The sequence below is a fragment of the Vigna umbellata genome, chromosome 8 (genome assembly GCF_029865625.1).
Source record: "Vigna umbellata cultivar VRB3 chromosome 8, Vumbellata_1.0, whole genome shotgun sequence".
Classification (NCBI taxonomy): domain Eukaryota; kingdom Viridiplantae; phylum Streptophyta; class Magnoliopsida; order Fabales; family Fabaceae; genus Vigna; species Vigna umbellata.
In genome coordinates this window covers 33,582,598-33,605,446 of record NC_142172.1, presented here as the reverse complement: position 1 = coordinate 33,605,446, position 22,849 = coordinate 33,582,598, and the positions used below count along the sequence as shown (strand labels likewise).

The window sequence follows — 22,849 nt, the reverse complement described above, 5'->3', positions numbered from 1 at the left end:
AAAAATATATTACTTTTCCTTGAATAGGAAGAAACGTAATAGATTATGTAATGAGTGGGGAAAAAGAGAGAGACGCGTGTTTAAGATGGAATTAAAAAGTTGACTAAATAAAAAGAGAAAGTAATTTTTTATAAAAGAAAAAAGAAAAAAAAAAGGCAGTTAGAAAATGATATGATTTAGTTTGGAAGTTTCTGGGGTGATTACAGAAATTATATATTACTGTGGTACACCGTCTCTGACCAAAATCTGACGTAACTTTAACCAAGACTTCATAACCTATGAACCTTCTCTTCCCCTTCATCACTGTCGATGACGAATCATTTATAAGCGCTTCCTCTTTTCCTTCTTCACTTTATAAAATCTCATACCCTTTTTCTCTCTCTAAGGCGAGCCAAATGAAGAACTCAAATGGCTCTAGAGAAAATGGAGGAAGTTACGTTTTTCTCCTCCTCCTCCTTCTCATCGTTCCTCTTGCGGCTGCACAATCTACAACCAATAACCAAAACGAATCGTATTACAACCGCTTCAGCCCTTCCATGGCCATCATAATCGTCATCCTCATCGCCGCCGTCTTCCTCATGGGCTTCTTCTCCATCTACATCCGCCACTGCGCCGACTCCCCCTCCGCAAGCATCCGCAACCTCACCGGAGCCACCTCCCGCCAGCGCCGTGGCCTCGATCAGGCCGTCATCGACACTTTCCCCACGCTGGAGTACTCCGTGGTGAAGATCCACAAGCTTGGAAAGGGGACGCTGGAGTGCGCGGTGTGCTTAAACGAGTTCGAGGAAACCGAAACGCTGCGTTTGATCCCTAAGTGCGATCACGTGTTTCACCCGGAGTGCATCGACGAGTGGCTCGCCTCCCACACTACCTGCCCCGTTTGCCGCGCTAACCTCGTCCCCGAGCCCGGAGACTCCGTCAGAGGAATTCCGGTTCTCAATGCTCCTAACGACATCGAGGCCCAATCCGAAGCCCAACCCGAGGCCCACAACGACGCCGTCGAGCCTCTTCCCGAACAACAGCAAGAGCCTAAGCTTCCGATTTCCTCTGAACCCCCTCAAGTGCTCAGCCTAAACCAGACGCTGAACCGGAACCGCACGAGAGGCTCCCGGTCGGGCCGCCCCCGCCGGTTCCCCCGCTCTCACTCGACCGGTCATTCGCTGGTCCAACCCGGCGAGGACACTGAGAGGTACACCTTGAGGCTTCCTGAGGAAGTTAGAAAACAGCTACTTCTCAACCCGGAACTGCATCGAGCGAGAAGCTTGGTTATGTTGCCCAGGGAAGGTAGTTCGCGGCGTGGATATCGAACCGGCGAGGGAAGTAGCAGAGGGAGGTCTTCGCGGCGGTTGGACCGGGGGTTTAAGTCCGACCGCTGGGTTTTCACTATGGCGCCGCCTTTCTTAGTGAGGGCCTCTTCCGTTAGGTCTCCAAGGGTGGCCAATAACGGCGGCGCAGGAATATCTGCTACTGCGCCCTTTCCGCCGCCGGCTGCTGCGGATTCTGTTTGACTCCTCCTTTGTTCAATAGTTTATTGAATTAATCGATTTTTTTTTCTGCCACGATTTATTTTTTGGCCTTAAATTGGGAAGGCGTGTATAATATTTGGCACACTTGTTTTGCGTTGAAGAAAATTAGCTGGACTCGTGAATGGTGATAATTTCGTACGCCATAATCTTTGGTCACCAATTCAGATAAAAAAGCGGAATGCCCAGAAAGTAGAAATCATTGGGATCGATGAGAACAAAAAGCTAGATTTTTGTTCGGAGGCTCAGGAGATTCGCCGGGAAAATGGCATGCACAATACGTGTACAGATTAGATTATACATGAACCTTGTTATCTCGTTTTTTTATTTTGGTGATTCTTGTATTGAGTTTGGGTAACTGGTAGGAAGAGAAAAAATGAAAACAAAAAACCGGATGAGACGAAGATCGGAAAGGAGATTCAACAGAACAGCTACCAAAACGAAGGAGGAAGAACATGCATGTCAGAAAGTCGAAATTATCCTCACCAACCTGGAAAAGAACCTGTCATAAATAAGATGTAGAAAAAAAGAAGAATGTATTTGATTAATAATTTTTGTCATTCTAAGTTAAAAAAGTAAAGTATATTTTTATATCGCTTATGTGATTAATAACATTTTAAGAAATATGTATTAGCTTAAAAAACAGAGAATATGGGACAGGGATTCTTTTATAAGAAAATTAGTATTTTGACCTTTGAACCAAAACATTTTTAAAATCACCAGATTTTGTTTTCATTACAATTAAAAGTAAATTAAGAAGTTAAAAACAAATATTATATTTTAAATAATGAAGATAAATAAAATTCAAAATAAGAAACATTAACTTAATAATTTTAATAAGAAATGTTAATTTAAATATAAGTATTATGTAATTTTAAATTTTACATAAAATTTATTTTTAATATTTTATTATTTCATTTATTAATAATGTTAATATTTAATTACTTATTTATTTTTTATATTATATTTTAAAATTTATCATTATTATATGAAAGTTCTTAAGACATATTTCAATTTGGATTATTACAATAAATTTGGATTAATCGATTTCTTTATTTGCATGAGGTGAGTTTAAGTTTTTTTCTTGTTTTTTATGTTATTTATTATATTTTGGTCTTATTTTACTTGCATGTATTTTTAATCATCTACATGAATACCTATTTATCACTGATTTTAATGGTGTCCTGATTATGTTTGTGTGTTCTTAGACGTAGATAGAACATCCGATGAATTCAATTTTGTAACACCCCTAATTTTGGGTGCCACGGGTTTACAAAACTTTTTAAAACTTAACCCTGATACCATTGAGATACAGTTTGAATAAAAACTTCCATTTATTACAAAAGAATTTAGAAAACATCCTAAATCAAATGTAACTATAAAGCGTTCACAAAATTCCATTACAAAACCAATCGCATTGAAATTAAAATCCCATAGTTCTCCCCTGTATCTCTTCGCTCAACTTCGCTTTAGTTACACCTGTACAACATCTACACTTGTACAACATCTACACCTGGACAACATCTACACCTACACCTGTACAACATCTACAACTGTACAACATCTACAACTGTACAAGTACGATCATTGTAGGTGTAAACCACAACCACACATGCAAGGGTGAGCTAACAGAAAGGAATCATATAACATACATAAGTATTCATCATCAACTTGGAATAAGATTTCCGAATAATGCATATCATCATACTCCTACACACATCTTCATATGACAACACATCAAATCATTAACACTCGCATTATCAGAATTCCAAGTCACCAGCATATAATCACAAATGATTTCGTCAAAGTAACCAATTCACACCCAAACTCCCTCGATCACGACAAATAACCCTCTTTTCACTTCCCATCACTCTTTTAGAGCTTCACCGGGGCAAGTACACCACGTTATATAACATCTATATCAAATAAAACACACACCGCATGCTTAAACCCAAAACAAAATATTATATATTGTTAATCTAAAAAAAAACAGAAACTGCAGCATATTACGTTGTCTAAAACTTCACTTCATTTGCATAGCACGATCAACACTATGAAAATAGTATATGAAGAAAATGCTATATTAAGATACCATTTAACTACAATATTTTAATGAAAAGAAAACCAAAAGAGAATGCACCAAAGTCTGCCACTTTCACGTGAAATGACAAAGGTAAGTTCAAACTTCATCAATTTAAAAGAATATTTTATATTATTTCCACCAAAACTTCTGCTGCACCAGTATAGGACTTTGCATGTAATCATTACACTATTCCAATTTCTTAAACTTACCCTACTAACTTTCCATTAACCATTAATATTGTAAACACATTCCAAAACATTAATGCCCTGCACATTCAAACAAGAAAAATGACCCACTAATGTTACTATAAAGAATTAACGAAACCTTTTATTCTTAGTTTTACGAGACCCTCATGGTTCCAGCAGCCCCCATTTTCTCCTGCAACACCGAAACCCTTACCTTTAATTTTAATATCCAACTCTCATATTCATTTTCTTTTCTAAACCCCAAACACTCCACTCATAACACCCAACCGTAAACCTACTACTCCCTCACAGATCAAGCAAATTCACGTAACACATACACTTTCCTGCGATTCACAACCATTCAACGTCTAAATTTTGGAAACCAAACCCCAATCCATATTATAGCATAAGACGAACACACCCAAAAAAACAATGTACGATAATATATTTACATCAATTCATTATACACAATAATCAATCTAGTTGCTCCCCTTACCTTGTAACAGTGACAGATCCAGCCTCAACAAAAGCCTTGAAAGGTAAGAGGAGGATTCAGACTCACATTTCCAAGGCACACAACAAACACCCAATAACCATAAACCATTAGATCTACAATAGCTCACTCATATTCTAATGCAAAGATTTATATATAACCCTTTCTTTAACTTATTTCCAAAAATTAAAATAAAACAAATAGTAATTAATTTTTCATACAACTCTTAAATGCTTTTATCACCCAATACTATACCATAATTAAATATTTCATATAAAAAAATGTAAAAATAAAAATAAAAGCTATTTTTATTTTATGCGGCTCTTACAAATTTGGTTTTATTATTTAATTACTTTATAAATAAAAAATAATTTTAATATTTTATCTATTAAACAAAACATAATAAACAAAATCAATATTTCGTAAATAAAAATTAAATATTATATACAATATATCAATGCATAATGAATTAAAAAATTATAAATGATACATGAATTTATTATTAAAAATTCTGTTAAAGTTTAACTTTTTTAGATTTTTACATTATGTTATTAATCAATTTCATGCTTTTTTGAGTATGTATAGATATTTAATATAAAATGAAGTAAAGGTTTGAAGTTTTTATTTAATATTTATTTCTACAAAATAGGTTATTTTTTTAGTTAAATTAATGAGTCAACACATTTCATCATGAGTTTAACTTGTAGGAGTGGCGTCATGAGAGAAAGAGATACAATAATTTGACTCATTGTAAGGAAAAAAAAGTTTCACTTCCAGTTTAATTATGTCCAAATTTATTGTAGACAAGAATAATTTATAAGTTTTGAAGACTCTAACCAAGTTGATTTAAATTTAATGAATTATAAAATTAATTTGGCTAAAACTTGCTTAATATTAATGTTGTTTATTCTTTTACATATGTATTATTAATTTTCCATAAAATGGTTGGATTAATTAAAGTCGAAAACAAATAAATGAAACAAAACGATTAAATTTGGTTTAGTTCAAACTTGAAGTAAAAACAAATAAAATCAATTCAATTGTTTTAACTTAGATTTAATACAACAGTCTAATCTATTGTAGAAAAACCTAATAAAGTTGAGCATGCCAAATTTGGGAAAATATTTTTTTTAAACATATTAAAGCCTTTTGTAATCGTAAAGTTACCAAATAAAAAGGCATACAAATGAATTGTATCATTATAATTTAATAATATTAGGGAAAAAGCTTTTACGTTGCTGAATAATTAAAAATATTTTTTTACGTAATTTGTGGTTGAAGGAGAATATAAAAAAGTGTATATGTTTCATTTATTGTATTTAATTATAATGGTGACATGTTGTGAGACTAAAGAAATAATAAAAACTACAAGAATTACAATTTCCGAAAAGAAAGTTTTTAATTATTATTAAAATTGTGACATTTTTTTTAATTTAAAACTTTGACATAATTTGACCCGGTCAATTAATTAGAGTTTTGTGGCAGCCAGAATTATAGGCAAGATGGAAAATGACCTAAATTAGAATAATAGTTTATTTGACTTTAAATTACCCCAAAACACAATCCTTGACGTTTGCAATTAAATATCCAATTACCGTTCAATGCTTTTCATGTCACGTTTCATCACTTCAAACCCTTCGATAAAAATTAGAGCTATGAAAACGGATCAGTGCAACTCGATCTATTACAAGTTAATCACTTAATGAGTTAACTAAACTAAGCTCATTTTAGTAAGTTAGAAAAATTTGAACTCATCCGACCCAATCACAAATTAATGAATAAATGAGTTAGGTCACTAGTTTACTTAATTACAACTTTTTTAAAACAAAAAAAAATTACAAACTTTTTATAATTTAAATCTAAACAAATTTCATTCCAAATTTCACTCGGGTGTTTAATTAATTTTGAAAATAAAGAACTTAAATAATTTTTTCAAACAAAAAATAATAATAAATATTTTTTATAAAATTAAAATTAAATTTTAATAAAATAAAATTAGGTAGGTAGGTTGGTGGACCAATCGACCCAGAATGAGTTCAACCCGCATGAACCGGGTTTAAATGAGCCGAGTTGAAATTTCACCTGCATAAAAAAATTATAATTTTTTTAAACCCAACCCGACTCAAACCCGTGGTGGATCAGGTTAATCCGCGGATTGTAACCCGTTTTGACGGTACTAATAAAAATCACATAAAAAGTCACGTAAATAAATATCTTCAAGAAATTCTCTAAAAAAACATACGATATCATTCATAATTATTTAATTTAAAACTTATTAAAAATAAATAAATTAATGTCACTTGTAACAATATTATATTCTTTTAATGAGTAGTTCACCAGTTGCTGTTGGTGAAAAGAAAAAACAGTGTAACATGATTTAACCATATTAGAATGAAATTCATTCCCATTAAATTTTAAAAAAATGGGTGGTGCTATCAAAGATAAATAATGGCTTGACTTAAAAACTATAACTAGGAATTTGACTCGAAGGATTTATATTTTGATAAAAGGTTTTCATAATTAAAATGAGTTAAAATATTTTGTAAAGCATTTAATGAAAAGAAAATAAATAAATGACAAGTAAAACTAATATAGTATATTATTATTTTTCGTAGATTGACATTTATCATGAGTGGACTATTATAAAATATATTTTGCCGACTTGAGATAGTTTTTCTTCTACATCCAAGACTAAAGAGATATATACCAATAGACATATTTTCAACTTTTTATTAAAAGACATTATATCCTATTAAAGGAGACATTATTTCAGATATTATTACTTTTAAAAATAACAAAGTCAACATTGTATTAAAAAGAAGTAAACTAAATGTTATAAAAAAATATTATAGACTTATAACTTGAAAGAAATAATTAATAAACAATCAAATATGGAATGTTCTTAGCCATTATTATATACTATTTTAATAATGATATTTTTAGTTTGTTTTCTCTCGATTTTTTTTTTCCTGAGAGAAAGATTGCTTTTTCTTTGAAAAACTGCTTGAAATTGAAATGGGTTCATTTCTATGTTCACTAATTATTTGTCTTTTATTTATTTCATATTTATAGGTGACACACGTCATTTCACTTAACTAAATTATTAGGTCTTTAAATCCACAATATTACGAACCATTATAATGCCTAGATTAGTAAGATGACAGCGGACCGGGTTAATATGGTATCTGTCTATTACCTGATTTTTGTAACAAAAAAAAGTTGTTCTATTATGCGTCACATACTTATTTCAAAATTACCTGTGAATGTTTAATATTCATGGATAAAATTCAAAAAAGTTATTTATAAATTTTTAAAATAAAATATAAATAAAATTACAAAAAGATATATAAGATAAATTAAATTTATTAAAATATAAATTAAATTTTAATTTTTTACTTTTATGAAATTAAGAAGTAGAGTTTAAAAATATAACTCAACTCCATAAACCTAGTTTATAAAGTGAGATTTGTAAGGTATACCCAAATGACATGTTACATTGTAAAGAAGTTACAATAATTAAGTTGTTATATGCTAATGATAACTAATCATATATTTAAAATATTGTTTCTTTTGAAGTTTTGTTTTTCATAATTTTATCTTTAAAATGCATCTCGAAAAGTAGAAAAAATAATGAGTATCTAAAGTATATTTAACCTCAACTTTTAAGATATGTAAAACTATTGACTGTAATAAAAAAAATAAATTCCTGATATTTAAGAAGAAAGTCTAAATATTTCTCATAGAGAACTTAAGGGACGGATAACATAAAATAATGTAATGTAATGACATTTTTTTTTATTTTATTTAAACTTTTTAATGGTGGATATTAAAGATTTGATGATGTAAGTAAATAATTATATGTTGAATCAAGACCTTCAATAATTGATTTAGATTTTAGAAGTTACACTTGTGAGATTTGAAAGAGATGACAACAATTTATTCTTTTTTTTTTCGCTAGCAGCTAGAGCAGTTTTAATTGTTCTTGAACTTGAATATGGTTATTTTGTTGTTCTAATTGTTTTGGTAAATGTTTCTCTCTTATTATATCGGAACATCAATTAATAATGCCATTAGAGTTGGCGAAAAGGGCCATTGAACTAATATAGTTTGTGCTATGTTTTCTGTATTACAGATTTTGAATATAAGGCAAAATGAATCAAATTTTTAAAAAATACAAATTTTACGTTGACTATACATATAACAAATAACAAATGTAAATTTACGTTAGATTTAAATATACAGACCGCAAATTTATATGAAGATAGTTACATTCAACATAAAATTACATTTTATTTGATTATATTTACCTGACATAAAAATAACACTAAAATTATCTTATTTGAAGTCTATATACATAAGACAAAGTTTATTCAATATAAAAATATATATTTTTTTAATTTTTTGTGCTAAAGTAATCCGACATAGAAATACGTTAATTATAAGTAGGGAGTATAAATGAATTTTATTTTTTACGTTTTCACATTCACATGAAATTTTTGTGTGACGTAATTTAAGGTTGTATATAACAATTAACCTATACAAGACCCTTGTGCATGGTCATTGGTCAATGGTGAATTAAGTATCTTTACAACATTTATGTACTTGTTTAAAAAATTGGCCAAATTAGTAGAACTTTTGACAGAATAATATGAATAAGCTTTTGTGTCTTAATACCTTGCTAGAATTTGATAATTAAGAGCAGAATTTATTAACGGTCATATGAAGCAAGCTGGTCAACAGCTGTTTATAAGATCCATCGTACAACCGTCTAATTTGAACGGAATTTAAAATTCTTAACCCTTTTCTGTACTCTGTTCAAAACGTAGTCTTGTTAGTCCTTGTTCGTCATTGTTACGACCTCCTTTTATGCATATTTTATTGCATGAACAGATAAGACAGATATAAAATCTGCAAATCTTGGCTTATTATAAACTATGTAAGAATATATATATTTTAATATGACGCAAGAATTATTTATAATATATTTTAATGAGATTTATTGATTGTTTATTTTTTTTATTGAATTTTTATTAAATCATTTATTAAGGTTTAATCTTAAATTTAAAATATACATCTGTATTATACAAAATATACCGGTCGACATTACAATGAGAATCAACTTATCATAGAAGTAATCGGTTGATCGAGACAGCCGCTTAAACAATTAAAGACTAATTAATAGTGCAACAATCATTTATAGATAGTTAGCAGATATATTAACAGATATTAATGGTCAATTAAAGAGTCTGATTGTCATACACTTTGCGAATATACAATATTAATAGTTAATTACTATGTATAATTGCCTAGTTGCTTTAGGTAATTAAAGACTAATTAATAGTGCAACGGTCACTTACGGGTAGTTAACAGATATATTAACAAATATTAATAGTCAATTTATGAGTCTGATTGCTATACGCTTTGCGAATATACGATATTAATGGTTAATTACTAGGTATGATTGTCTAAAAATATACCTGCTAACTACTCATAAATGATCATTGCACATATTAATTAGTCTTTAATTACCTAAAGTGGCTATCTTGACTGATCCTATCCCTATCAATAAGTTGATTCTCATTGTAATGCCAACCTATATATTTCGTATAGTACAAATGTATATTTTAAATTTAAGATTAAAATATTAAAAGTTTACATTAATTAAACTTAAGATTTAAGAGATTTATGATATATAAGTGATATATATATATGTGTGTGTGTGTATAGGGAATGTTAAAAATATTCATATGTTATAGTTTAAATCAGTGTGTACAATGGATAATTTAATACTATGGATATAATACTACCTGTACTTATAGGTCTCAATTACCTGTAAAAAAGTAAAACTAAAATTTATTTTTATTTTGCTAGATTTAATTAGAATTAAAATTTAATTTATATTTTATTAAATATAATTTACTATATTTATTGTTTCGGTGTAAATGTTGTCCGGTGTGTCTTCGTTGCTCCTCGCTGTCTGGGACGCTTGCTCTTCTCCAATTGTTGTTGTTCATACTCGCCAAAGGAGGGGGAGGTACCTGCAAAGATACTCCGACGCTCAAGTCAGATGTGAGTTATGGAGCCTCAGCTCTCAAGAGAGTGATTATGATACTGCTCTGAGATATTATTTAGGGTCTCTAGAACATAGAGAGAACGTACCTGGACCTTTGCCCTGTTACTGTATTTATAAGCAAAATAAGAATAACCACCTTACCTAAAAATGTAGTTAGTTACTTATAAATATCTTAACTGTTTAAAATATCTAAGATATTTTATGTAATAAATATAATATTTAAGATAAAATATCTTACTACATAACATTTATATTTTATATTTTTTTGTAATTTTATTTAAATTTTATTTTAATAGAAATTATTATTATTATTTTGAATATATGTAAGTATCTATGGATACACACAAATTCTAAAAAACTGACAGGATATTTTTGAAATAGGTAAGTAACGAAACAAAAGAAGTAATAGACCAAAATTTATATTGGAAGTTGTATAATAAGTAGACATTTGTTATTCCTACCGAAGATGTGTTTGTCTGTAGCAAGGAGTAAACGTTGAAAAATGTGGTTGTTAATTAACAATATAGCAGCCATGTAAGACACCCATGGTTTAGCAAAAGGATGAATTTCAAAGAAAGAATTATGTTTGGTAGAGATTGGAGAGTGACCATTGGTAAGAAACAGTTGTAGAGAAATTAATTGGACGGAGTGGACAGGTTGGGTGACTGAGTTTTGTTAATACTTGTTCAATTTGTCTTTCATTGTTTCCAACTACTTTCTATCCCTTTCACCCACAAATCCTTAATTACATCCCTCTTTCACAACACTCCCTAGCAGCCACCCACCTATCTTTCAATACCCACCAACTCCTCCTTCGGATAACGTCAACGTTTTCACCAAACTTTAATCTGTTTCTGTGTTGATACTAACATTTTGTTACAAAGTCTTTTTTAGGTTAAAGATACCAATTGTCGCGAATAAGAAAGATCGATTTTTAAAATACATAAACAAATACTTTATGTGTGAAAGGAATAGATACCAAATGGTTTTTATCTCCTACACTCCTAGGCTTCTCCAGCTAAGGAGCCTTTTTCTAAAGATGCCCTCTTTCTTGAAAATTTTATAAAACAAGTACACTTGTATTGTAGTAATAGTGTTTTTTCCACAACCTTTTTTTTTCACTTTTCTTGCAAAAGGTAACCCTCCACACAAACTATGATTGAGAAAAAAAAAATATTCTGGATGAGTTTTTCATTATTATTATTTTAAATATTGGTTTTCAATACCGAAAGCAACATACCTAAAAGAATAAATAATTTTGCTTTGAATTTTTTTTTGCACTACCCCCCAGATTTTTTTTATTCTAACATTAAAAAATAACATTTTTTAACAAATTTCAAAATTTATTAAAGGATTTTTTTTCAATAAATTTCAAAATTCATTAAATAAAAGAAGTAAAATTTTTTAAAATATAAAAGATAATTTTAAAATTTTTAAAACATGTGGAGGATGCAGAAAAAATGTGGGATAGTGTAAGAAGAAACACTCTTCATGTGATATGAAATTCTCTATATATGGTTTTCAATGTAGTACAGGCCTAAGAAGAACATTTCTTTCTTTGAGTGATGCTCCTTCCACCACCCCATCTTCTCTCTACACCTTCCTAGTTTTTTTTAAATTTTAAATTTATCCGTTTTACGTTTTACTTTTACCAATTTTACTTTTTATTTTTTAAAATCCTAATTTCAATCCCCTCTCACTTTCGCTTTCCCTTTCACTCTCAGCAGCAAGCCCCCAATCCCCATTGTCACTTTCTCTCTTTCTCTTAATTTTCGCTTCTGTTAACACAAAATTTGACATAAAAATCAAATTTTGCATAGTATAAATTTAAAACATTTATAACTTTTGATGAGTTTTGAAGTATCATGATTCCATAATATAATTTGCTAAAAATTTCTTCCCCACTTCCTTGTCTTTAAATAACTAAACTTGAAAATCTATGCTTAAAATTACATTCGTGCTTACAATGGTGCAATGAAAAAGAAGTATGTTTGTTGAGTACAAAATAAAAAGTGAATAAAAGAAAAAATGGTTAGTTCAGTTTATCTTCTTGTTCATGTTGTTCATGTAGAATTTGTTTTTCCTGTCAAGTTTTGTGTTAACAGAAGTAGAAATTAAGAGGAAGAGAGAAAGTGACAGTGGAGAATGGGGGTTTGCTGTTGAGAGTGAAAGAGAAAGTGAAAGTGAGAGAGGATTGAGATTAGAGTTTTAAAAAATAAAAAGTAAAATTGGTAAAAATAAAAAGTAAAAAGGGTAAATTTAGAATTTAAAAAAATTGGGGGAGGTGTAGGGAGAAGATGGGGTGGTGGAGGGAGCATCACTCTCTTTTTTTTTTAAAAGGCCCAATCTTGGCTCTTTCTTTTAATACCCCCACGGTTTCGTCTGGAATATTTTAAATTGTACAATCCACCGTTTAATGGGTGTTACTCCCTCCACCACCACATTTTCTCCCTCCACCTCCCCAATTCTATTACATATTTTTTGAATTACAAAACTAACATTTTATAATTACACAAATAACCTTTTTATTTTTTAATCCTATTTATTTACTTTAACCCTAAAATCTATCTTTCTACCCCTTCTCACCTAAACTCCATCAGATTTGTTTCTCATCTTCCATTTTTCCTCACAGTGTGGTGGTGCTTCAAGGTGCTGGTTCAGAGGTGTGAGAGATTCAGAGACGTGAAGGTGCGTAATAAAACCCTACAATATAAATCGTATAATCTTTAAAAGGATGTGAGCATCCGTCAACGGATGTCAACATCCGTTTAAGGGAAAACGGATGTCAACATCCGTCGACGGATATCGACATCTGTTTTAGATCCAAACGGATACCCGACATCCGTTTTTGGCCTGATTATCTTCTTCCTTTCTCCCAACACACGCACACAACAAAAAAACGCAGAGCACAACACAGAAATATATGCATTGCATTTAAAAAAAAATTAAAAATATCATCACTAACCTTGTGAGGAAAAATGGAAGATGAGAAACAAATCTGATGGAGTTTAGGTGAGAATCTGAGGAGTTGGGAGGTGGGTGAGAAGGGGTAGAAAGATAGATTTTAGGGTTAAAGTAAATAATTAGGATTAAAAAATAAAAAAGTTATTTGTGTAATTATAAAAGGTTAGTTTTGTAATTCAAAATATGTAATAGAATTGGGGAGGTGGAGGGAGAAAATGTGGTGGTGCAGGGAGTACCACCCCCGTTTAATTGGTGACAGAAGAATGAATCGGAGCTTGAACAAGCCCAAGCCCAAGCCCAGATGACATTCGCACGCCGCATTTGCCAAGAGGACCGTGAAAAACAAGTTGGAGGAAATTCGCGCGAATTGAAGGCGCATCGGAGAAAGTAGAAAGATACAGAAGCAGATGGAAGAAGAGAAAAACAGTGATGGAAAGCAGAAGAAGAGCTCCGTGGTGATAAGAATACCTTCTTATCAGGAAGTGGTTGAAAGTTCACAGGCGAAATCTACTCCACCGTCTCTCTTTCTTCCCTCCCAATCCTTTTCCCAAGCTTTCGCCTTCGTCAAATCCTCCGAGTTCTACGCTCCTCCTCCTCCTGCTCCTCCGCAACCCAGGTATACACGCTTGAAACTTCTGCATCTTAATTCTTTACTCATTATCACCGTAACGGTTATTATTTTATCTGTTCATTCTGTTAATTGTTTTGTTCATTAGGGAATTTGCTCAATCGGACGCTCCATCTTCAACCTCCACACCGTCTTCCGCTGCTGCTGCTGCATCTTCATCAAAGTTACCCTCCTCTCAGGCCTCTCAAAATCGCAATTCAATTCTTGTGAGCCACAGACAGGTCGAATGCCTTTTAAAATTGTTATCGTAAAACTACGACAATCGCTATGATTTTAGTGCATTCTAATTAAATTCTTGTATTGTCTTTTTTTTTCGTGCATAATCTTACGAGATTATTTTGTCAACGTGTTTCTTGTATTATTAGTGTCTTGAAGTGATTTTTTTTTTCCGTTTTGTAGAAGGGAAACCCCTTGCTCAAACACATTAGGAACGTTAGATGGGCGTTTGCCGATGTTGTTTGTGACTACATGCTGGGCCAAAGCTCCTGTGCTCTTTATCTCAGGTTATTTTCTCTTCTGAATTTAGATGTTCTAGAGTTTGTTTGTTGCGCACTTGCTGTCGTCAGTGTCAACGCCATGAAAATGCACATCAAATCGTCAATCAACACTGGATATCCTGATGCAGGCCCAGTAGTGTTACTGTGGCGTTTCGTGGGATAATTGCATGTTCATCATTGTGCTTGTGGGGTTGTTTTTATTCTAGATTCCTTGTTACCTGCATGGTCACTTCAATATCTTACAAGTTGTTATTCCTCTACTATTTGGATTCATCATAGTTCTATTTTTTTGGCATCGACTTAACTTAGTTGGATGGTTTAATGCAGTCTTCGGTATCATCTTCTGCATCCAGACTACTTGTATTATAGAATTAGGGAGTTGCAGAAGAATTTCAAGCTTCGTGTGGTTTTATGCCATGTTGATGTGGTCAGGCACTCATTCAAACTTCTATAGCATCTATTTTAGTTTATGTTTCCAGTGATCTATCTAGAAATTTATAATTAACTATACCTGTTCTGATATCTATACAGAGAAAGTGACATTTGTCTGTTGTTTTCTTGTTGATTGCAGGAAGATGTAATAAAGCCTCTACTTGAAGTTACAAAAACAGCTTTGCTTCACGACTGTACGCTCCTATGTGGATGGAGGTGCAATTGACTTTACTTTTAACTGATTGTGAAGTATGCATACTGAATATATAAATTTTTTTTCCTTTCCTCTCAGGAGCATGAGTCTGCTGCTATTATCTTTACACTCTCGTGAACTTGTTATTAAACTGAGTAGAACATGCAACCAAAATTTCTTGTTAAGGAAAAAATTTTGTGGTTGCAACTTAATGAAGCATGTTAATGTGACTATCTATTTTCCAACTGTTTTTTTGTGACTCAATTAATACATACACCTTGGAAGGAGAAATGCTTATCGTAGTTTCTTTCCGAGTTTTTGGTTTAGCAGAATTTCTTCCATATAAAGGAGCTTGAGATTAATGTAGCATCAACATGCATGTGAGTTTCAATATCTGTAGTAGCATCTGGCAAGATTTCCCTTCTCTTACCTGTCTAATTGGTTTTATGTGATTCCGTTGTATTGTTGTTGTTATAGTCTGGAGGAATGTGGCCGGTACTTGGAGACCATAAAAGTCTATGAAAACAAGCCTGCAGACATTATTCAAGGCCAAATGGATACAGATTATCTATCACGGGTATGATTATATTTCTTCTTTTCTGTTTGCTAATTTTTATGGGTTTCATTTAATACTTTCAAAAGTAAATTATAAAGGATGCAGTTCGTAAATTGATTACATTCTATGCTTGGCCATCAATTGTGCTGAAACTGTTTCATTTTCAACTGTAGCTAACACATGCCCTTACAACAGTACGGCATGTTAACAAGACTGATGTTGTCACCCTTGGTACCTCATTTGGGGTACGTATGCTGGCTTTTACTGCACGCAGAGACACAGTTTGATTGATTTAATTCACAAAAGCATTTTCATGAAGCTATTTTCTTGTCTTTTCAGTCTCTTTCTAACATTATGGGCGCATCTATGGAAGATCTAGCTCGTTGCCCTGGCATAGGAGAGCGCAAGGTATATTAATTTTACTAGTAATGAAACTGCAATGGAACAATGATTTGCAGTTGCACATTTTTTTGTAGCATTGGTGAATGGTCTTGAGCCATCGATCACTTATATTAACCAAAAAAATCTGAATCTTCCTGAAAACAGGTCAAGCGCTTGTTTGACACTTTTCATGAACCTTTCAAACGGGTGGACTCAAGCCGGCAGGCCATTCCAGATACTTCTGTTCAACATGAGCCAGCTAGTCCAGGCTCATCGATCAGGAACAATACTGAATCTTCCTCCTTGATTGAAGAAAAGCAAGAGGATGTAGACGATGTGAGCAAACGAAGGAAGAAAGAACCTGAAGTTACTGTCAAGTCTGCCCTTTCTGCAGCTTTTGCCAAATATTCGGATAGAGTTGGAAAGAGGAAAGAAACTTCACAAGTGGAGGAAAAAGGAGAATCGGATGCTTTCAAATAATCAGAAGCTGAAATATAAAATACCACGATGTTTTTCACTGGTTGTTCTATAATTTACCCTCGAGCGTAATCTTATGATATTTAGAGGCTTCAATTATTATGTCTATGCATGTGAAGCCATGGAGACTCTTTTGGGACTGTAATGGGGAAACACTTGTAACAAGAATTGTTATAATATGGCAGCTGAACTTGTAGGAGGTCAGGAGTCTTTAATCAAATGGGAAGGAAGAGAAAAAGACCGGTGGGAAGATTGGATTTTTGATTGTTGAGATGAATTTTCCCTGTTTAAGAGATATTCTCACTTTTGTACATTGTTTCTACCTTCTATTCTAGATTCTCAAACCATTTAGGAATTTTTTTGTCCAATGTTTGTACAAGATGTAGCTTATTTCTGAAACCCCGTTGGGGTATAACAACAAATAGAGGGAAGATTGGATTTTCGGTTGTTGAGATAAGTGTTTCCCCATTTACGAGGTACTTTGTACGTTATGTCTAACTTATTTTCTTGACTCTGACACCACTATGGATTTGTTGTTTAATGTTTCAGTCAGCTAACCTATTTTCTGAATTAGTGCCTATCAAACTCTTCTTTTGTCTATTGCACCACTTTTGGATCTTGCCTTGCCACCATTTTGGGGTAGTGTTGGGGTTGTACAGGTTTAGAAGTTACAAGTGGTGCATATTTCCAGATGGAGCTCGAAGTTTTCAACTTTACTACCGGATGCAATAGTAATATCATAATGACTACATAATTTTTACTTAGAAAATAATATATTAAAAATTGTGTCATGTTTAATATTGAGTACCATGAACAAAATATACTCTGAAAAGTATTTTTATATTTCATTATATTTTAAGATAGAGGGTACATAATATATATCAGTGACATAGCACTAGCTGGTGTATTACATAAAAGTAACAGGTATACAAAACAAAATCAAATAAAATCAGAAAAGTAAAACAGATAGATCACCCAAACAAGTTATAACCCCACTCAGGAACCTATGATCTAGCTCCAGGTATTTTCTGCTCATGATTTGGATATTGTATTTTTCGACATTGTCACGAAGGCGCTAGAAAAGTCATTTTATTATTTAATGGAGAATGAAGGAATATCAGACTATAAAGGACTTTTAGTTCTCCAAGTCTGGGTTACAAATACTTATACACTATGTAATAATTTCCCATCATCTTTGGTTCATCCCTCGTTGTTCGGGTTGGTAACATTGATATTTCTCCATTCTGATGGCCTGTTGCCTGTCGCAATCATTTTGCTAATCTTTTTATCAGGAAATGTCCATTGATATGACAAGCCGGGCTCCTTGTTGTGCTACATGCTTTGTGGGGAATCCTTGCTTTCAGTCAGACACCAGTCGTGAGGGTTAAAACAGGTCAGATTCCATATGTCTGTCACGTCTGCATGTTTGTATTTCTCCTTATACTAAAAGTGAATTAGCTTTTAATATAGTTGTCTCCTATTGCACTGCCTAAAATTCAGCTCTTTGCCAATTGCCAGATAGAAAGAAGCTAGATTCCATCGATCTCCTTGTCAGTCTCTAAGAGGGGGATCTCCATATTTAAGTTCGTTTTCCGTTGGTCAAAAGTGATCCAGTCTGATTTTAGGTATGTCACTAAGTTTTGTTTTTACGCGGTGAGTTACGGGATTTAAGAATTTACAGGAAGCGATACTCTTGAATATTAAGTTTCATCATATTGCAGCAGAAATGTCTGTTCATATTAGCGACATAATTATTAGAAAGTTCATATTCCTCTTATTTTCTTACCTTGTATCTTTGCAAGTTTCTCATGACAAAGACAATCTAAAATACAGATCATAAAATGATAAAAGCAAAATCTAGAACTACAAGTTCCATGCCTCCTTATCGTCTTTTTGTTTGCATTTTCTTCCCTCCTCTCTTCTCCGCTATTTAAGGCTGTAGAGATGAGGGAATTCCATTGGACCTTGCCAATTCGGTGGTGCCCCCCATTGAGTGTGATATTGCTCGTGTTTTTGGGCCTAATGTTTGTCCAAGGGCTAGTTTAGTGTAACACTAGGTTAGTTTATTTCTAGGCTGCTTCTGCTCTTTGGTGTTTGTTTCTGAAATCGTAGGGAGCTAGAACTAAGGGAGGATGGGTTCCTAACAAGTGGTATTAGTGATTGTACAACATCTGTCATGAGCGGCCTGTAATCAGCTTCTGGCTGTATGCACATTGCTGCAATGGCAGCTATCTGCAAAATCCCATAGAAGCAGAAAGCAAATGTTACTTGATAGGAAAAGTATGGTTAGTCCAAGACATTAAGTGACAGTGATGAGGATGAGAGAATCTATGACTAAACGAAAAATTGACCTGAATTAAATCCTTCTTTGAGTACTGTCCACGTAGAGCTGGATCAACCATTTCAATCACCTTTTCTCTGTTTGTCAACCGTGGAAGAGCCTGGTGAATGCATAAAATCTTATGTTACAAAATTAATATTTGGCAATACTAGAAACTTAATTCTCAACTCTGTTTGTATCTCCTTTGATTTCTTTAAACAAAAGTTGCATAATCAATTTTATTCTATTCAAAATTGCAGGGTGCTATTTACTAACCCAAGAGACAAGGACGTGTTCTCCCTGGGCCCGCTTGATATCAACAGGCACACGTCCCGTGAGGAGTTCGAGAAGAACCACACCATAGCTGTAAACATCTGACTTTGTGGTAAGCTTACCCGTGGCGTACCTACATCATGCCCAAATTTAAGGGACAAATTAAATTTATGCAATAATTTATGAAAGAAGTTGTAAATATATCATGAATGGTGTGCAGTATAAATTTTTTATGACATGTACATAGATAAAATTCAAAATCACAGCCTGCTTGATAAGGACTTGACTATGACCATGTGCAAGGTTCTTTATTTAACGTTGTAAGTTAATTACTGGGATTGGGTGGAGAATGAAGATAAGGCAGGGCGCTTCCAAATGACAGATGAAATGGGGCACTTGTAATACTCACTCTGGTGCCAGATATCCAGTGGTCCCCAATACACGGGTGGAAACCTGACCGTTCTTCTTCTCTGATCCCATCTTAGCCAATCCAAAATCAGACACCTTGGCACGGAAATTTTGATCCAGCAGAACGTTGTTAGTCTTGAAGTCTCTGTGGATCACCGGAGACACTGCATGTTCATGAAGGAATTCCAGTGCCCTGGCACAATCAAGGGCTATCCTCATCCTGGCCCACCAATCCAACGGTTGAGTTTGATCGTTGGGGGAGTGAAGATGGTGGTGAAGTGTACCATCGGGCATGTATTCAAAAATCAATAACCTGTGGTGTTGGTCAGCGCAATAGCCAAGTAACTCCACCAAATATGGAGAGTGCAAGCGACTTAGGAGATCGACCTGCAATAAATGTCATTTAGTCTTCACACCCATGTGCTGGATTTGAATAAAGCTCACAATATGAGTTGGCAAGTGGGATGGACTGATAGAAAGGTAAATGGATGTTCATTCCAATTTTGATGGTCCCAAATTTGGTTACAAAACGCCAGAGATTTCTTTTAAAAGGATAATCGCTGACGGGAAATGTCTTATTGTCTGTATTTTAATGACCTATGAATAAATTTTATTAATATTTTGATTCAATAGTAGTGCATTATTCAAATGACTTAAATCTTTTTAACTTATTTTAATTTTGTGAATGATTTTTTTAATCTTTGACATGGTTTCACACTATACAAAAATTTCTAGGTTAGAAGATGCAGAAAGGTTAAAACTTTAAGATATTATATATAGAAAACCTAAGAATAATTTATATCCCTAATTGCTGGAGTCAAATGTCAAACCATTAAGGGATAAATAATCTGCTAGTAGGATATGAAGTTTGTCACGTGATAGTTTGTAAAATTCCTTTCACATTAATGTAAACATTTCGTTACGACTTACAAATTTTGTTAGGCAAGCAATACTAGTTTGAGCTTAACAAAAGACAAAAACAAAGTCTCTGAACAAACTGGATCTAATACAAGGAAAGGAGACATTGGGAGAGAGAGAGAGGTGCAAGTAACAACAAGAAATAATTCAATCTCTGCATGCTGAAAAGAAGAGGATATAGTAACTCATTAAATGAAGCACACTGACTCACCTCTATTCTGAAGGCACGTTCCCCTTGCTTACCCTCACTGCGAAGCAACTTAATTGCTGCCAAAGTGCCATCACTTAGAACTCCTCTATACATCAAGCCATGTCCTCCATTACCACCAATCATATTTCTTTCACTGAATCCATCGGTAGCAATTTCTAGTTCCCTATATGTGAACACTTGGACTCCTCGAAATGTAGGTGCTGGGGTCCTGCCCAAATTTCCCCCGTGAAGACACCCACTCTTTACTTCTACAATAAATGTCTCCAAGCATTTATGGATTAGCTTCTGAATTTAAAGCCTCACCCCTCAAAGACTAGTTGAATTAATGTTAAGAACAACTAATGAATTAATGATATGCTAGAGACAAATTTATATGATCATCTGCAGTCTGGAAAGTTATGCAGTTGTAATTGCTAGCAAATTAACTCTTCTAAGTTTGCACATAGTTATAGTATTGCTTCACTAATTAGTATTTAAGATACTGTTTGCAATTCATTGATATCATGTGACGAGGAAGCTAGTTACCTGGGCTAGAATTCAACGTTGATGAAGTAATGAGCCTGCTGCTTGTGTCATGAAGCTCTGTGCTGTCTTCTTTGCAAGTGCCACTTTTGGAGGAAGATTTTTGGCGACGGATCAAGAATAGGACCACAAAAATGACAAATAGGACCGTAACTAAGGTAACGAATGAGACGGTAATGAGAATGGTTTTGGTGGGGAAATGGCCGTGGCTATGTCTATGTCTTTCTGAATGTAAGCGGTGCTGTGTGAAAGAATGGTTCTTAGCTGGTGGCCCTGCAGGTACGGTGGCCGTAGTATTAACTTCCATGACTGACAACAGAGAGAAAAAAAGTAAATGGGTTGTGTGTTTGAGGTGAGAAAGAAGTTTGAGATTGGAAGGCAGGAAATAAAAGAGGATGGGGAGAGTGGGGAATGCCGAAATGGATTTTGTTTACAGTAATAAACGAAAGAATGAGGGTGCAAGCATTTTGCTAGTTGTAAGCCTCCTTTCCTAGGAGGGCAAGCCAGCCTCTCGTGAATATTTAATTAAGTGGTTTTGGTGTACTTCCTTTGTCTCTTCTTCTGTTATTTTCTGAAGAATTGTCTTTTTCTTTGCATAAGAAAATCTCGGAAGCTTTTGCACAATCTTTCACTCTTGCTCTCTCTAATAATTCCCTAATTTTATATCATACGCATTCTGTTTTCCTAAAACAAGAATGCATTTGTAGCGTATCTTTTTCTTGGTCTTCTTTGGAAATAGAAAACAGAAAAGATAATTATGCTTTTGGCTGGCTGATCAATCAATTTATATCTGCTTTTGCTGCAGGGCGTGGTCACCGGTCAACCAGTTCCACCACTGTTAAGAGTGGAGCAAGGAGGTGAGTTTGTATGGTAACTTTGCCATCTCACACCAATAACTGCCAATAACAACAATCCAATTACCACCTGCATAACTCAAAATCCCCGAATTCAATAACAACCAGTTCCAGTTCCTGGTTCAGTAAACCACTTCCATCATGCATCATTTTATATGATTTAGTTTCTTCATTTGGCTTGAAGGCTAGTTAAAGAAGGGGACAAAATGACAAATAAACTTGCTGCATTTAGCTAATCTAAATTAGCAGCTGAAATATGCTATTTTACCCTGGTCTTCGTCCCCTGCTTGTTATTTTTTCAGGATGAGTACCTGATTATGCACATTTTAGCTTATGTTTTCTTCTTTCTATCCATTGAAATGATATTTGTTTTAATTAAACCATTTTTCTATTATTTCTTTTTTCTCTTTCTATTTTTCCATTTTAAGGAGATGTTGGAGTGAAATAGGCATATTTTGTCATAGTTAAACTTTTTAAAAAAGGTAAATTGTATGGAGTGGAAAGAAGAAGCCCCCACATGGATTGTTAGGGAAAATTGGCAATCATATGGCTCGCAATCACGTGCCTTTGAGTCGTGCAAAAAGTGAAGTCGTGAAAAGACCAAAAGGGGAAACATTCTCTCAAACTTAAACACATTTGCTAATGCCCTACCTTCCTTCCCATGTCACCAAATAACATTTACAACTAATCAACACGTTTCCTCTTACCACAACATTAGGGTTATCTACTAAATAAATACCAATACTACATCAAATTCCACTCAATCAACTTAATATCACATTTCATAAAAATAAATTACCTTTCCTAAAAATATAAATGCCATTATTCACAAATTATTTTATACAAGTTCTTAGTGGC

General features: G+C 33.4%; 3 protein-coding genes across 3 annotated transcripts; 2 read left to right on the top strand and 1 right to left on the bottom strand.

Moving 5' to 3' along the window:
• Window positions 1-263: 263 nt before the first annotated feature.
• On the top strand, window positions 264-2,121 carry ATL6 (RING/U-box superfamily protein). Its single transcript, XM_047296554.2, has one exon. The coding sequence runs from the start codon at window positions 279-281 to the stop codon at window positions 1,506-1,508; it is 1,230 nt and encodes a 409-aa protein (XP_047152510.2). The 5' UTR covers window positions 264-278; the 3' UTR covers window positions 1,509-2,121.
• An 11,532-nt stretch (window positions 2,122-13,653) lies between these two features.
• On the top strand, window positions 13,654-17,037 carry ERCC1 (nucleotide repair protein). Its single transcript, XM_047320928.2, has 9 exons — window positions 13,654-13,937; window positions 14,038-14,170; window positions 14,349-14,452; window positions 14,774-14,873; window positions 15,018-15,094; window positions 15,549-15,648; window positions 15,801-15,872; window positions 15,967-16,035; window positions 16,174-17,037. Exons 1-9 carry the CDS (start codon window positions 13,729-13,731, stop codon window positions 16,486-16,488), a joined length of 1,179 nt encoding a protein of 392 aa, XP_047176884.1. The 5' UTR covers window positions 13,654-13,728; the 3' UTR covers window positions 16,489-17,037.
• Window positions 17,038-18,236: 1,199 nt separating this feature from the next.
• On the bottom strand, window positions 18,237-21,748 carry LOC124844071 (Protein kinase superfamily protein). The gene is made up of 6 exons (XM_047320927.2): window positions 21,141-21,748; window positions 20,616-20,863; window positions 19,488-19,873; window positions 19,082-19,211; window positions 18,837-18,926; window positions 18,237-18,717 (listed from the first exon to the last, which is right to left on the bottom strand). Exons 1-6 carry the CDS (start codon window positions 21,442-21,444, stop codon window positions 18,544-18,546), a joined length of 1,332 nt encoding a protein of 443 aa, XP_047176883.1. The 5' UTR covers window positions 21,445-21,748; the 3' UTR covers window positions 18,237-18,543.
• Between the last annotated feature and the right edge of the window lie 1,101 nt (window positions 21,749-22,849).

Coding starts and splice junctions, on each gene's coding strand:
- ATL6 (XM_047296554.2), top strand. CDS start 279: ATGAACCTTCTCTTCCCCTTCATCACTGTCGATGACGAATCATTTATA.
- ERCC1 (XM_047320928.2), top strand. CDS start 13,729: ATGGAAGAAGAGAAAAACAGTGATGGAAAGCAGAAGAAGAGCTCCGTG. Junction 13,938..14,037: donor CCTGCTCCTCCGCAACCCAG/GTATACACGCTT, acceptor TTTGTTCATTAG/GGAATTTGCTCAATCGGACG. Junction 15,873..15,966: donor CCCTTGGTACCTCATTTGGG/GTACGTATGCTG, acceptor TTGTCTTTTCAG/TCTCTTTCTAACATTATGGG.
- LOC124844071 (XM_047320927.2), bottom strand. CDS start 21,444: ATGGAAGTTAATACTACGGCCACCGTACCTGCAGGGCCACCAGCTAAG. Junction 20,864..21,140: donor AACGTTGAATTCTAGCCCAG/GTAACTAGCTTC, acceptor CATTTATTGTAG/AAGTAAAGAGTGGGTGTCTT. Junction 18,927..19,081: donor AACACGTCCTTGTCTCTTGG/GTTAGTAAATAG, acceptor TGCATTCACCAG/GCTCTTCCACGGTTGACAAA.